General features: G+C 44.2%; 1 protein-coding gene and 1 pseudogene across 2 annotated transcripts in view; one reads left to right on the top strand and one right to left on the bottom strand.

Annotated features, from left to right (window-relative positions):
* Nucleotides 1–4,481: 4,481 nt before the first annotated feature.
* LOC147610365 (alpha-amylase-like) overlaps nt 4,482–16,627 on the bottom strand; it is a 38,627-nt gene continuing 26,481 nt past the window's right edge. The window contains exons 5-8 of one of the 2 annotated variants that reach the window (XM_086786028.1): nt 5,678–5,830; nt 5,378–5,514; nt 5,064–5,233; nt 4,482–4,941 (exon numbers count right to left, since the gene is read on the bottom strand). In XM_086786028.1, coding sequence (XP_086642154.1) covers nt 4,635–4,941; nt 5,064–5,233; nt 5,378–5,514; nt 5,678–5,830 — 767 coding nt within the window. In that variant the 3' untranslated portion in view covers nt 4,482–4,634. The remainder of the gene's footprint in view (nt 4,942–5,063; nt 5,234–5,377; nt 5,515–5,677; nt 5,831–16,627) is intronic. The other variant, XM_086786029.1, reaches the window with a different exon arrangement.
* Nucleotides 11,857–16,541, top strand: LOC147610366 (uncharacterized; annotated as a pseudogene).

The raw sequence follows: 16,627 nt of genomic DNA, 5'->3' as shown, positions 1-16,627 counted from the left end.
CACCTAATTCGTCAATGAAGCTCGAAATCTCATCAATGTAGAGACCAAAAAGAGTGGGTGATAGAGTAGCATCGTTTCACCCTAATAGTACTGGAAAACTCCTACAATGTACCTCTTCGGGCTCTCACTTGTCTGGTGATAGACTCATGGAGAGTGATAATGCATGTCAGGATGCGACTCCTATCTCCTATAGATGATGTAGGAGGCGGGCTTGGGGTACAATATCAAAAGCTTTGCGGAAATCCACAAAGCAACAGTAAATCCTTTGATGTCGTGCTCTACCCTCCCCCATGATGGCATGAAGGGTGAAGATATGGTCAAGGGTACAGTAGCTCCTCCGAAAGCCTACCTGTCCTGAGGCTCTACATCCTTGTCTCTCTACAAATGAACTGATATCTGCCTCTCAATGTGTGGCCAATCATGATCATCCTATAATTATTAAAATCAAGTGGATCTCTAGCTTTGAGGATGGGAGTGATGGTGTTAGCGGACCAAGAGGGTGGAAATCCTTCAAAAAGGTATCTATTAAATATGTCGGCCAGTAAGGGCACCAGGGTATCATCGGCATGTGAGATGTACTCGACAGTCAGTCCCTCATGATCCCGGGCTCACCCATTATGTAGTCTATGAATGGCCTTGAGGACCATGCCCTTTGTGAAGAAGGTGGTGTTCGTGGGGATAGAGGTGGTTGATGGGGGATAAGATAAGAGGAAGCATACATAGGAGTGCCATGTGTCTAGGTAGGTGAGACGTGTTGGTAGGATGTGTTCTCAGAGCTTTCTCTAGGCCTCTTTGCAGTTTGGCCCTAAGAAGAGTCAGTGTAACGAGCGTAGAACTCTCGTTTCTTGCATTGGGTGAGGCGCTAAGAAATTCGTTGCGCTTGTGGCACTTCGTGATTTGCCCAATCCATACCTCATGCTTAAGACGAGAGCATGTGTCTCGACAATCATCATCATACCAATTGTTATGGCACATGGAACCACAAGGTGGCTTGGCAGTAGACTGTAGCGTGTAGATAAAAGAAGTGGTGGAAAATGTGTGGAGTATGGTGGTGAGTTGTGATGTGAGGGCGGGTAGGGGGACAGTAGGTTCCACATCTTGGAGTTGGCGGTAGATGTGGTCAGCTCTCATAATCAAAGTGGACCTGGGTGTAATGTGAGTTGGGGGGTGGTGGCAGAGCGACGAGTTGTGTGCAGGTAAGAGTGGAAGAGAGGTTGGCATGGTCAACTTAAAAGGGGGTGGCGAGATGGAGACGTCAGGGACAAGGTGTGTCAAAGTCAAAGATCCCATTAGGTAGTCCACGGTGCTGGTATCTCCTAATAGGGCCATCAGGACATCCCATTATAGATAACAAGACCATGTGCAGCTCCCAGCTCTAAGAAATGTCTCCCATACAACATGACCTCCTCATGGTCCTGTGATGATCTCTGCAGCCCTCTGTCAATGATGTCCAACTCCTCTAGTCTTATAGGGTTGTCCAAATTGAGTAGTGGGACCTGCTGACTCCCCATTCTAGCGTTGAAGTCTCCGAGTAGGAACTCTATAATATCCCCATATAATGGTAAGTACGGTGACTAGCCATGCCATGTGGCATAAGGGGAGTAGCTTGGTGCAAAATAACACACAACAATGTGGATAACTTTGTCACCACTAAGCTATAGCCACACTCAAAGATACCATGCATCCTCGTCCTTCTAACAATGCTAAGAATCTGCCAGAAATGGGATCTAAAAAGGACATCTATCCCTCATGAGCCACACACTCCTAATGTGCAGACCCGGCTATGTATGATGAGTCTTTGTATAAAAAATGGCATCCTTGCCTGTGAGAATCTCGCTCAAACCTCCTCGATTCGACCACAAGGTGCCATTACAAATCCATACTACTAACCTCAAGTGTTTGGTCTCATAGACCCTACATCCCTATTCAAGACCGTGCTCAGTGATAATGACCCTACCATCTTTGTAGATAGGGCCTCATGAACTATCACCATTGCCTCACGTCGGTGTGCCACCTGTGCCAGGGTAAGATCATCCCCAAGATGAGGGGCCGGTCTCATATCATATCCTTGGCTATCCTCCATGTATTTGCAAGGGGGGGGGTGGGGGGCCGATCCCACCCACTCCTATCATCTAGCAGAGAGAGAGAGAGAGATTGAATTAAACATCCACGAAAGATCCAAAGGGTCTATAAGACCAACAATGATCACATATGATCAATGAATAACTGGATGTCAAAACATGAAAAACATCTACCAAAGAAAAATGGGCCTAAGTACTTGGACCCGTGTATACAATGAATGTAGTTGGAGCTCAGTACATGTCACTCTTGTCTACCGTCTACCTTATGTCGTAGTACATCTTTGTGGCATCTCATGTATCACCAAGGATCATAAGAGAAAGAAAGAAAGAAGAAAGGCGTTGATAGGATTTTTCGCTCAGAGAATATGCCCAATAAAGATGTCCACCCCAACCCCAAGAATAAGAAACAAAGTATAGAATATGGTTTGAAGCCTTAGGAAGAAGGGATTGTTGCATGGCCACTTTCTAAAAGGGAACTAGCCATTGTCACTCTAGCTAATAGAAGAAAAAGTACTTGCATGTACAGAAGAGGTAGGAGAATATCGCATGGCGGCAGGAAGCGAGACAGTAGGTTAGTTTTGTTTTGTTTTATGAGCTTGATTGTGGAGGGAAAAATGGGGTGTGAGAGCTAAGGGTTGTGGAGGAAAAAATGGGGTGTGAGAATCGTGTGCAAGCAAAGGGTTTTTTATGGTGAAGCAGCTTTGAGATAGCGGGCTATTTTGAAATCTGTTTGTTTTTTGAGAAGAAGGTAACACGGGGTATTGTTGGAGGAGATTTGGGTTTGCCCAGAGCAGTGATTGCACACGTGATAGAGAGTCTTGTAGGAGGTGGGTTCCCTAGGACCTCTAAATAGCAACTCTATTGGAACTTCGACTGCTGGCTCAAGCCTTACTCAACAATCTCTTACAGTATTTGTTGGTGGAAGTCTGCAGGTTATAGCTGCAGTTTTATTGTTGTTGTTGGTCTTGTGGAATTGAGTAATACAGGGTTTTTGTTGGGGCAAAAACTGTGGAGGTCTCTTGGTTCCATTATGTTTTCTCTTATCTGTTGAATCCCCAAATCTCAAGGATATTGATGCCTAGCTCAGTTATTAATATACATAGAAATCTTGATTGTGTTGGATCGATGAATTCTTAGATTTTTTGTTTTATCAGTGTTGTTTTGATAGAGCTTTGTTGAGGAAAAAACAACTGTAGTGAAGAGCTGACTTTGATTGATCTGAATTGTGTCAATTAGCTTGTGTTTGAGTCAATAGGTTCTGATAGGGTAGGTGGAGTCAACTGTTAATCAAGAGAGGTCAGCTGACATTGTGGAAATAAAGATTTTGCTTAGTTGAACACTTGTGAGGTCTGAGCTGACCATTCAATACCAGTCAAGGGTCAGTCTGATAGATTGGGCACTGCTAGTGGTTTAGGTGTCATCTAAGGACTATGTAAGGTCAGAAGGGAGTCAGCCTAGATCAGCTGAGGCCCAATAGGAGTCAGTCGTGGGGGTTCACGAGGGGTTTTGGTCTCTTGTGTTGAAGGGGAAACTTCTAGGTTTAGTTCTAACAATCAGCTATCAGTAGTCAGGTAGAGTTGAGGAGAAAGGAATTCCCTGTTAGCTACTGTCAATTGTGAGTGTAAGGAGTTGAATCTTGGAGAGAATTGAAGTCTTTAGGAGTTAGGAGGTGTCAATGGACACGGAAAGGCCTTAATCTAACTAAGGGGGATTTCTGAGTCAGTTTTAGTTTGTTTCTGTCAGCCGAGTCTGGTTCAATCAAAGCAGTCAAACTAGTGACAGTGTTCAGGAAGGTGCTGGGGTTGTGGATTTCAGGTTAGCTGATGCTGGAGGATAGTAGAGGAGCCAAGAGGACTCATTTTGGACTAGTGTTCGCGTCAGCATTCCGAATTGGTTTACAATCAACATCTGACTAGTTTGTGTCAGCTAAGGGTGGATTTGGTCAGCTAGTGATCAACTGAAGTCATCTAGAGACTTGGGAGTGCATATCAAAGCTCTAGGTGGTTGGTGCTGACCTGGGAGGACGTCTCAAGTAGTCAGCTATGCAGTTTTGAAGAGTTTGGAGTGTGTTCAAGTGTCCGTCTGTGTCAGCTGAGAATTAGAGGACATCAATTGAGTAGACTAGTATCTTCGGTTGGTGTTTGTGATGGGTTGTGGTGCTTGGTGGTTAGCCCCTCCTCACGGTGGTGTGTTTCGGATGGGCTATAGAGGCAGGTCTCCTGGGCACATCAACGTTATTAACATATACTAAAGACCCAAAGGGTCTATGAGAGAGAGAGAGAGAGAGAGAGAGAGAGATTTACTTTTTAAAGATTTGTTTGCCCTTAGTTTCTGCACTCGAGTGCTGCAGCAAAATGTTACGTAGCCCAAAAACTAGAGATGTTTATAAAATTTCATGTGTGGCCCTCTTAAGTACTTTATTGATAAAATTTATGCTATTACATTTCATTAGTCATGTACAATTTCAACAAGCTCTGTCACAGATTGATGTCAACAACTTTGAAGCATCTACATAACTAATTAGAGATTGGATGTCATAAGTGCCCTTTTGGACTAGTCACATGTGTTGCAATCATCTATCAGGTCATGGCTCCTTTCATCATCTTGAACAAGCTCTGGAACCTCATCAAGAATCCGTCTCACAGTACTACAAGACATCTTGCCACTTAGTTTTAGTGGATGGGAAGACTTCAGATGCTGTGGATTGCTTTTGGGAGTGCAAGGCACATCTTCTTTTGTATCTTTCTTGTTGTTTTGGACTACCGTTTGCGTCTTCGTCGTCTCCCAAACAGCAAAATCTTTGCCTGATGTCGCTAGCCTCCATTTTGAGGAGTCAGGAATCAAAGGTCCCATCTCAAATCTGAAGCCAAGAACATCATGTTACATGATGCGTCTACTTGATTACACAGGAGGCAATAAAACAGGTCTTACGTTCTTCCTCTTATCTATCAATAAAATTCTCAGGGGTAGTTATATGCAAACCTTGGACCAAGCTTCACAAGCACTTTATTGTCAATGTTAGCAACATACATGTCCGCCTCTGCTGCTTCAATGTTGATCTTACTTGTGGCATTTATAGCAGTTCTTTTCCTCAGTTGTAGCAGCTCTCCAATTTGTTTTTGGAGACCCCAGGAGAAAAAGTGGTCATAGAACTACAAATCAATACGTATTACTATCAGATGCTAAGAAGAAAAAAGGACCAAAAATCATAATCACATTTCCCATGGATGACTTTCCCTTTGTTTGGGTGGTTGATGAAAATTTACGAAATCACAAGGTTTTTGAGAGTGACTTACAATGCAAGGGATACCAGGGTGAGTAAGGATATAAACATATCCTAACACCACCTTGTCATCAGGGAAATTCCAGTGCCTTTGTGTTGACCCAGTATCATGATTGTCTATAAATGTCACTGACCTTTGAGGATACCATCCTGCCTTCATTTCATCATTTTGAAAAATAATAGTAAATAATTAAAAAAATTATATCTTACTGAGCATGAAAACTATCTTCAGAAACCATGAAACTAGGAATGTGTAAGCAAATAGAAGCAAGGAAACCAAAGTGCCCGTTTATAACACTGCACTCATATTGACCTATCAGTCCTGGAGGTTTTCCCTGCGCGTCTTTTAAGCGCCAGAGTTCTCCGCAAACTGCAGCTTGAAGTATTCCTTTCGTTGTGAAATCAAATGCACATGCCAGCCCATCAGTTCCATCAATCCAATCACAAAGCACTTGGCGATGAGCATCTAAAGAACCATCATAAACTGTGAAGTCAGTTCAGAGTCTCTTTGTTGAAGGTGACAGCACGTTAAAGCCATCCAAATTTTAAAACATGTAATAGGACTAACTTGGACTGCATATAATAGAAAGAGCATCAACCACCAAAATCAACTAACTCAGTTACTTCCAAATGTGAGGGAGAGGCCACTAAAGGGCTTTTCTAAGCCGCCCAGATTTGAAGGTAAGATGGTTTCCAAAAATGAAAACAAGGCCTTTTTGTGGTGTGAATGGCATATGTAACATCCTTAGAGCTACAAGTTTGCAAACTTAGAATTGCAGTGATTTACTATGGAGCCATGGGCCCACAATTCTTTCAAGATTCCCTGTCCCCTGCCATTGTGCTAGCCTCCCACCCTCTAGATTCATCTGTGCACAACCCCTTATCTCCCTCCCTCTGATTTCAGTTGAAGAAAACTACTGTTTTTTTCAACCATCACAAACCTAATCTTCCATTTTTTTGATCCTCTTGCCTTTTCATACCTAGTGGGGGCCAATTACCTTGCTTGGAACTGCCTACAAAGTCCTCACCAAGGCAGTCAGCTTAAGGCTCCGACAAAATGCGTTAAGGATATGAGTAATATGTGACAAAATAATGAATAAACTTGCATGTGGGAGGTTTGGGTGACCTCAACGTCGTTTGCATAGCAAGATCTTCACACAATATCATAGATCAATCCTTCTTGCAAGCTTTCAGGGATCTCCAAGGCCTTCTCCAGCATCTAACAAACCAACTTCGTCTTCCTTCTAGCAACCCAAGCAACAGTCACCAGTCTTACCCATTCACGATCTGCTAAGGGACTGTATGGTGGCAGTGAACCTTTTTGATCTGCTAAGGGACTGTATGGTGGCAGTGAACCTTTTTGATCTTCTGCAGATGAGCCCCGTCATGCGACAACAACTGAGTGCCCTCTTGGAGGAGCAAGACTGTACCCCACCAAATTCGAGTGGTGGACAGCCTCACAACGGTAGGCCATCTCTTCTTGAGGGTGTACGCATTGCGGAATGCATGGGTATCAGCCGCACCAACCCCTCTCTCATAGATTACCAGAGTCCCCGTCTCATTGTCGAAATCAATGGTACACTTCTATCAAGGGCAATAGTTGATGGTGGTTCTGGGGTAAACCTCATCCCCAAATTCACACTCCGTGTAGTGGGTCTCCAGGTAACCAGACCTGCCAACTTTTGTGTCAGGATGACTGACCAATAGGAGATGACTCCCATAGGCTTAGTGGACAGCGTCACTGTGGTGATCCAAGGAACTCTGTTCTTTCTTGGCTTTGTGGGATACGTTTGCCTGAGGTCAAAGGGGCCTACTTGTTACTAATTGGGCGACCATGGCTCAGAAGAACAGAAGTTTTGCATGACTGGGGCCTTGATTGGCTTCGAGCAGTAAAAGGTCTAACATTCTACATGTTGGATATCATGGAGGTACCTAAACACTATAAGGCAGTGGGTCTAGGAGAGCTTGTCATGAACCGCCACAGGGGAAGAGATACATGAAACCACTGCCAATGATGCAAGAAAATCTGATCCCTCTGAATGCTGTACATAGTGTACATATGCCCTTTTTTTTCAAGTAAACAGGTGCCAAAGACATGGATGGACATGGAGTTTGTTGAATAAATCCAAGTTTTTTTCCCACTGGACTAGTATGGATTACAAGGTAGGTTGTACATATGAAGGTATTCACCATAGGTGTGCCAAAAGCAAAGTAAAGAGGAGGTCAGGAACAATTCAGGAAATTAGAACAAAATTCACATTCAAGATTTTAGATTCAAAAATTCTGAATTCACATTCAGATTTCAGATTCAACAAATCATACATTTTCCTGATTTGTAGAGATGAGTTGGGATATGTTGTACACAGGATATAAGCTGTCCAAGCGAGAATCCACATCAGATGCCAAACTCGATGCCATGTAGAAAGGTAGCTAGAATTATGGAACTAAATTTAGCAAAAGTGAGAGATACTAGGAGGCGCCCCTTTCTTGTCCTTTTGAGAATCTTTTGAAGAGAAATAACTGAAGACAAGTTCTAGAAGAGGGGAAACACGAGTTCATATCATTTTGGCAATATGGGCATCACACCTAACATGTGTACAACACCCATGTGTGGATAGAAAGTTCCAAAAATAAGAAGGCATGTACTTACAAGTCGAGGAGAGCAATTCATTAAGAAAGGAAGCCATATCCTCATAGTGGAGCACATTGACATGTACTGGTGGAAGAAGCCTTCTCTCTGATTCTCTGATTCGCTGTTTTTTTCGGAATTCTAAATCTCTGATCTGAAGCTGATCGATGAAGTGGCTGATATGCAATCTCTCCCAATGCTTTCCTGGCCTTGGAGAAAGCTACTCAGTTTCTGGTATGCTCAGAACAGAAGATACAGGTGACTATGCAACAATTCAAGAATTTTCACGTTTCAAGATACAGGTGGAAGAAGTCTTCTCTCTAATTCTCTGATTCGCTGTTTGTTTTCATGAGTCTACAATCTCAAGCTTGTAAATCAAATCATATATGAATATCATCTTTCTTGAATTTCTGAATTTCTATCTGCAAGTGTTTGAATCAGTTTCAGATTTGACCAGTCCTTGTCATGTGATATTATATGGGCTCTGCAAGTGGTGAAGAGAGAGGAGCTGCCTTGGATAGGACTTAGTTTTCTTTTTTGAAAAGGGTCTTCAGTTTGTTGAATGTTTTGATCCTAGTGATCACCTACTAGGGTCTCTTGCTGGCACTTTGGGAGAGCTAGTAGGTTAGTTACCTAATGGTTGTTGTTTCCTAGGGGTGTAGAGGCCATCTCTAGGAAAAACTCACCCATTAGTTTGGTGCCCCACAGAGGACAGACTTTATATCTTGCTCCAAGGCTATTTCTGATCTTTATTTGCTGCTACAAATGGGATCTTTACCAATCTTTCATGGAGGATCAAGTGAGAATGTTCAGGACTTTTTGGATGAGCTAGAACTCTTCTATTTTCAATCAAGAAGGGATATAGTTGAAGAGAAGCTGAGGACTACATACTTAATTCTGAACGATGAAGCCAAAGCATGGTTCAGAGCCCTGCTGATAGTCGGAATAGCTAGCCTCTGTTTATGGAAGCCTTCATGACAAAGTATGGGAGAGGAGAAACTTCAAAAGCTATTTGGACTCATCTCCAACAACTCAAACAAAAGACTTTAGAGAAATATTACACATATGAAGCTCAATTTCAGGACCTATAGGAAAAGTGGAAAGTTTCACTACAAGGAGTTGCACTTGATTTCCTGAAAAAAGACAGATTCATAGAACGACTACATCCGATTCTAAAAAGTAAGGTACAGGGTAAATTTCGTTAGAATTTTGATGAAGCTATTACTGTAGCTAGGCAAAAGGAGAGGAAAATTAGATTTGAACAAAAAATGATGAGGGGTAGGGGTAGAGATGATCAAATTTCTGAGGGGTAGAGACAAATCAAGGATATGCCACAAACTCTCATCTACTTCAGGGGATTACTCAACAACTAGAAAATCTGAATTTGCATATGATGCAAGGTTTGGGACAAAGACAGGCTATTCAAAGGGAACCAGATAGACCAATAAGGAGGCAACAACAGGAATATGTATGCTACAATTGTAATGAAAGAGGTCATGGAATAAACAATTGTCCATATCCTAGAGGAGATCCTGGGAGAATAGTTCCTACCCAAATCATACCAGAAATCAGACCAGCCATATTGAAGAGACCGGAACAAGTAGGAAAGGTATTTAATCAAGAGGGTGGTCTACCCCCACCACCTATGCAAGAAAGAAGGCCTGTGAAAGTAGGATCCGTCCCAATAAATCCACCTGTTCAGCCAATTCAGGGAGCTGACAAAATCATCAACATCATAGAGGTATTGTGGAACCCACCTTGGATGCTTGGATAAAAGGACATGGGATTTCAAAGGTATACATAGATGGTGGAGCACAAGTCAACATTATGACTGAGGATACCATGAATAAACTTGGTTTGAAGACACACTCATCTCCATTCAAAGTCAAGTTGGCCAATAATTCTAGGGTAAGGTGTGTTGGAGTCATACAAGCTCTGAAAATTACAATATGTAGTACAAAATCTGAAGTGGATATGCATGTGATGCCAACAAAGAGAGATGGCTACCCCATCATACTTGGAAGGCCATGGTTGATAGCTATGAGGGCTATCCAAAAATGGGAAACAGGTTATACAACAATACGTCTACACATTTGGATAAAGTGGAAATAGGTTTTAGAAGGTTGGATCAGTTAGGAGGTCAGCTGAATCCTAAAAAATGTCATGTTGGAGAGAGGAAAGTTACTCTTTTAGGGCATGTAGTGTCTGAACAAGGGATAGAACCTGATCCGAAAAAAGTGAAAGCTCTAATTAATATGCCTCCTCCCAGAAATACCAAACAACTCATGAGTTTTCTTCAAAAGGTAAAATATATGGCAAGGTTCATAATCTTCTCTCTCAACTAGTCTTTAAACTTCAGCAAATAAGGATTGCACGGCTAACACAGTGACTCGGTTCTTATACGAGCACATCTTTGTCCGCTTTGGCTGCCCCTTGGAAGTCAACATGAAGTCACCAGCACATAGGTTCCCACTTCATCAATGAAGTCCTTACCACCTTACTAAGCCGGTAAAAGATCTTCCATCGGAAGTCATGTACTTATTACCCCCGGGCCAATGGGCAAGCGGAAAGCACAAACAAAGTGCAATGTCACTTACTCCGAAAGATGTGCCATCAACACCCAACTCACTGGTCCGAGACTCTCCTAGGCACCTTGTGGGCTTACCAAACCGCCTTCAAATCTACGACACGCCATAATCCCTTTCAGTTGGTCCACGGTCTGGAGGCCATCTTGCCCTTCGAATTTAACCATGGACCTTACTGCGTAGGGACCACCCGCCAGGAGGATACTTCCTAAAGTGCCTCTGTGCTCCGTCTGACCATCGTAGACGAAACCCAAGCATTGGCAAACCAGGCTTTGGAGGTGGAACAAAACCAAAGGAAGGTATGGCATGACCGACATCTCCGGAAGCCCCGGTTCCAAGAAGACCAATTGATGCTTTGTTATTAGAAATGGGCAAAGAAGTCGGTTCCGGCTTTGGACCTTAGTCAAAAATTTCTGAAAATGTGGACCCTTAGGCTAGGTCTTTGATACACATTTTCAATTAATTTCTAATGAACATGGAAAATTCTTTTTGAACTTCTATTTCAGGGAAATTCATCTTAGATATTAGGAGAAACTTTGTATCCAAAAATATCTCAATTTTATATCATCTCTCTCTAGAATATTTTCTCTCTCTAGGACAAAAACAAGGGAAAACAATGTTTTCTTGCATTTTGAAATAGGGGATGAATACAGGGGACTACGATGAGAGCTTATACATCTTTTAGGGCTGAGGAGGAACCTTACAATGATCCTTTTTGTAAACATATTTTTGTCGGCTCCATGAGCTATGTAACTTCTTCTACTTAATAAAAATTCAAGTTTTGTGGCCTTTGAGTACAGAACAAGAGAGTACTCTTTAAAACTGGCATAGTGGTGCATTCAGGTGTGTGCAAGACTGCACCTAGTGTACCATTATTCAAAAAATAAATAAAACCTTTATCCTTTGAAATATGTCTCGCTGTGGACCTTGAAATATTTGTCGAAATAATAGTTGGTATCGACGTCGAAAAGAATGCCGTAAAATAGTAAGTTTTTTCGACCTTGGTAGTGATGGCATATTTATACATGTATTTCGATGCAGGTATCGACGGTTTTGTATCGATGCTTGTATCGACGTGTATATCGATGTTTTTGGAGATTTTTTACATGTTCATTTCCATCGAAAAATGTCACAATTACACCCGTTTGTAATAGTGGGCAAGATGGAAGCAGTAAGAGAAGGATGGGTGGAAGTGGTCAAGAAAAACATTAAGAAAGAAGTACAAGAGGACACGCACATGGTCCAATCCACAGTACATAAAGAGAAGATGAGGAGAATCCGTCGCTTGAACATACGCGTGACAGGTATTCCAGAGACAGAGGGGTGCACCCCTGAGGCGGACGGCCGAAACTTATGCATAAAATTAGGCCATGCGGAGGATGCACCACTTCCATTCACCAAGATATGGAGGACAGCCCCACCCAAGGACCCCACCCAAAGTAAAGCCCTAATGCTACAGTTCGCAGACGAAGTGAGCAGGCAAACCTTCATGAGACAGAGAGTTATTCTGAGAAACCTATCAGGGGACCCCATCTACTTCGATGATGACCTAACTTGGATGTAGAGACAACATAGGAAATCATGCATGCCACAAATTAAAGCAGCACGTGCTAAAGGGAAAAAGGCACATTACAGAGACGGCCATGTATACATAGAGGGCAAGATGGTAGCATAGCGCCATATGGCCTATGGGACACAGGAAATTATCAAGAAGCACAAGGAGATATATGCAGCAGTTTGGAACTGCAATGGGGCTCTATGGACACATCCAGGCAGACTAGAGGAGGTTATGGAGAACCGGGACATCATGTTTCTGACAGAGACACATGAAAGCCCAGAGAGAGGCTTACCACGGGTAGCAGGGTACCAGTGGGAATCAGTGTATAGACAAGTGATGCGACAAGGGACTTCCAGAGGCTCAGGTGGGATCGCTATACTATTCGGACGAGCACTACACCAGCGTATCAGGGTGGTGTCGAGAGACCTAGAGGCACGCTACATGTGGATTAGCCTACAGCTCTCAGAGGTGAGAACAGTTTACTTGGCAATATGCTACTTCCCGCCGAAGGGGTCGAGATTCAACACAGGTCACATGGAAGACCAGATTGGAGGAGGAGAGGAGAGAGGGGCCCTTCCTAGTTAGTCCCCATACGCCACTCTATCCGCAGATATCCTACACTATTCGACCATGGGGGAGGTTCTCCTGATGGCGGACTTCAATGCACGCACACAGAATCGATAGTGTGAATCATTCGACTTCACACATCCCCTCATCCTACAGGCACTAGACGATGTAGATGCAGGGACCACGAGGATGTCAGAGGGCAGTGGGCCAGACAGTATAGGTTATGGGCAACACCTTTTGGACCTGGGAGCTAGACACCATCTCGTTATTTATAACGGGATGTCACAATGGCAAGAATCGGGAAGACTCACATGTTTCCCATCATCAAGAGGCAGCAGCACTGTGGACTACATATTGGGCTCGCGGGAGAGCACAGACCTGATAGACTCTTTCACTATCCCTACATGCCCCATTGGTGTGGACCATACTTATTTGGCTTTTTCTCTTAGGGGCTCTCTTGATCTACCACCCCCAACCACTCAGGCATCTCGTACCATCTTCCACTTTACCCGGGAGCTTGCAGATGTTTATGATTCAAAAGTACATGATGGCCTCTTTGGTATGGACCCTACAGCACCCATCGATGTACTAACGGCCCAGCTTTCACACATACTGCACACAGCAGCTAGCCACAGCTTTCCACACCATCTCTAGACAGGGAAGCCACCTAGATCCGGGGACATGCCCCACAATAGATGGTATGATAATGAGTGCAGAGAGCTTCATCGACATCTCCGAGCCCAGATAGCGAAAGGGGAAATAACACAATAGCAGGCGAGTAGACAGATGCGGTCTCTTACACGTCACTTACATATGAGGAGGCTCAATACTGGGACATCTACCACATGCTCATGAGCAAAGATGCAGCCACTGCTTGGCGACGACTCAGAGAGCCACGCCCCCCCACCCCGATTACTGATCCTCAACGCTGGCAGAGTTATGCAAAAGGGCTTTATGATGTTCCGCACCAACCACTCATCCCTCGCCCCGCCGAGACTCCACCGACCTCATCAGTTTTCTTTACTACCGATATGGTATCTCGAGCTATACATAGATTCCAACATGGGAGAGCTGAGGATCACACCGGTTTTACAGGGTGAGCATTTCATTTATGCAACTGACACACTCTCTCCTTTTATTGCTTACCTTTTTAACAGGGCTCTGGTAGAAGGTTTCCCGACTGAGTGGACGATGCACACTATTGTACCGATCCACAAAGCTGGGGACATGTTGGACCCCGGTAATTACAGGACTATCATGATTGGTCATACCCTGGCCAAACTCTATGGGGTTATCCTAGAGGCAGAATTGAGCACACACGCTAAGAGGGAGGGGCTTCGTGCCCCTGGTCAGGCAAGTTTTCGGCGAGCCTTCTCTACTATTGATCACATTTTCACCCTGAGATGCCTGATTGACCAAACTCAAGCACGGAGACAGAGACTCTATTGCTGTTTTGTGGACTTCCGCAACGCCTTCGACACAATCCCGAGAGAGCGCCTCTTCCACCGCTTACAGACACTGGGCATACCCCCCGACATGATGTGGGGGATTTACAGATTATATGAGCAAGTGTTTGGACGAGTTAGATGCCCAGGGGGACTATCAAATATGATTGCCACACCATTGGTGTGAAGCAGGGCTGCCCTCTCTCCCCGACACTCTTTGGCTTATACATCGACGAGGTAGCAAACTACATCATACACGGAGGAGGCTCTGGGATTGACATCTCAGGTACGACTGTACACATTCTATTATATGCTGATGATATCATTCTTATGTCGGATACTCGGACAAGGCTACAAAGGCATCTACAGGCCCTGGATACTTTCTGTGCGGAGCGAGGACTCACAGTGAACCTTGGGAAAACCAAGGTTATGGTCTTTCATACATCAGCAGCAGTCAGATGCCAGACTATCCTTACACTAGCCCGGGGACAGGTAGAGGTGGTGGGCTCATATGTATACCTTGGGGTCACATTTACCAACTCATCAGGGAGATTCTCTATGGCACAGGCAGCCAGAGACAGAGCGATACGAGGGTACGCAGCACTAGCAATTTTGGAACGCCAGTGTCACCAGGCACACTTCCAGGAGCCCCGTACTAAGGGGTGGCTATTTGATACACTAGTTACTCTAGCATTGATGTATGCAGCAGCAGTATGGGCACCAGGTTTGGCTACATCCTCATGGACACACATAGAGCGCCCTCAAATTTTAATGCTCTCACGGATGATCCGCAGCAAACCTTCAGTACCACATGATATCCTTCGAGCCGAGTTTGCTGTACCACCTATGTTAGTAGAGGCCATGTTCCAGACTATATCTTTTATACACAGGATGCGGGAGCTCCCACTAAATCGGGTATCTCGGGCTGCTTTTGAGGCATCCAGGCAGCTTGCTAAGGAGGGACATACCTGGTCATGGTACTCCCAGGTGGTACAGTGGATATCATCACACAGGATTGATATTGATAGATTACCACCCTTACAATATGACCTAGCTGCACCACACAGACGCCTCTCTTAGACAGAGGAGAACAAAGTCATGAGACATGACATTTGGCAGGGCCACATACAGGAGACTTGACTATCTCCCAGTTAGCCACTCCCGACGAAGATGCTCTACTACAGAGACCACTTCTTGAGCACCTCCACAGACGGCTTCATCCAACGACCACGATACTTGGAGGTCCACTTATCACATGGAGCCAGAGTAGCTATTGGGCGACTAAGGGTCTCATCACACCAACTAGAGATCGAGACTGGGAGAGCAGCACGCATCCCTCGAGCAGAGCGCATTTGCAGATTATGCCAGACGGGGGTAGAGACAGAGGAGCATTTTGTTTGCCAGTGTGGTGCTTTGCAGGAGATCAGGGCATGCTATCCTGAGGTTTTTAGAGGGACCACATCACTTAGACAGATCTGGGAGAGATTGGACCAGAGACAGCTAGGCAGACTACTACTAGCACTACAGAGACACAGGGAGATCTTACTTCAGACACCCGCACATCATAGCGGAGGAAGACAATCCTAGTTGACTGACTTCTTCCAAAGATTGGCACCAGTAGCCCAGCCACACACATTGGGAGTGACATCTCAGCGAGCGGAGGAGATTCGAGCTAGGCGACAACCCAGACTAGCCAGCTACCAGACACCACGGCTACACCACAGAGAGATCGCGGCCATCCGGTCTCGACAACAGCAGGGGGTCCAGGAGCAGCTAGCACATTTTCGCTCTGATCCAGGACGCATGTTCCAGACATTTACGGCATCCTCAGATCGGATGTATGACATATTGTACCCAGACTATGGGACTGGATGGAGTTAGGAGTAGATAACATATCATACTTGTATCACCCCTTCAGCATATAGAGATGCATTAGTAGCCCTAGTACTCCATCCACACCCTCTCGTTTGTACACCACTATTGAGTCCCCTATGGTCGTGTTGTCATACTTGTACATTTTATTCTCACTCCACATTTTCCTCTTGATGACTAGAGGAACATCATTGTACTACTTGTTTGTCTCATAGGCCAATTTGGCCTCTTGCAGACGTTAATATATCTTTCTTTCTTTCTTTCTTTCTTTCTTTCTCTCTCTCACACACACACACACACATTGCATGGGGTTTTTATCCTCTTCAATTTCCCAGACTCAATATTCTCATAGATTCTTTGTACTACTTTTTGGTCTCATAGAGCCACTAGCTCTTTTGAAGACGATAATATTACATTCTTTGTTTCTCCCTCGATGTTTTAAAAAAAAACAGTACGTGCAGTTTTTGAATGCTGATGGAAACATGCTGATGGATCTCCATGGGAAAAGGAAACAAATATAAAGCGTTACATGACTTAGGGGTTAAAGAAAACACACAAAATGAATTGAAACAAGATGTGCTTCTGCTTTCAAATTCAGAAAACTAAG

This window comes from Cibotium barometz, chromosome 49, assembly GCF_041138505.1.
Source record: "Cibotium barometz isolate CiBa-2024 chromosome 49, ASM4113850v1, whole genome shotgun sequence".
In the NCBI taxonomy this organism is placed as follows: Eukaryota; Viridiplantae; Streptophyta; class Polypodiopsida; order Cyatheales; family Cibotiaceae; genus Cibotium; species Cibotium barometz.
The sequence above is the reverse complement of the archived record's forward strand: the minus strand, read 5'-3'. Positions and strand labels throughout refer to the sequence as shown.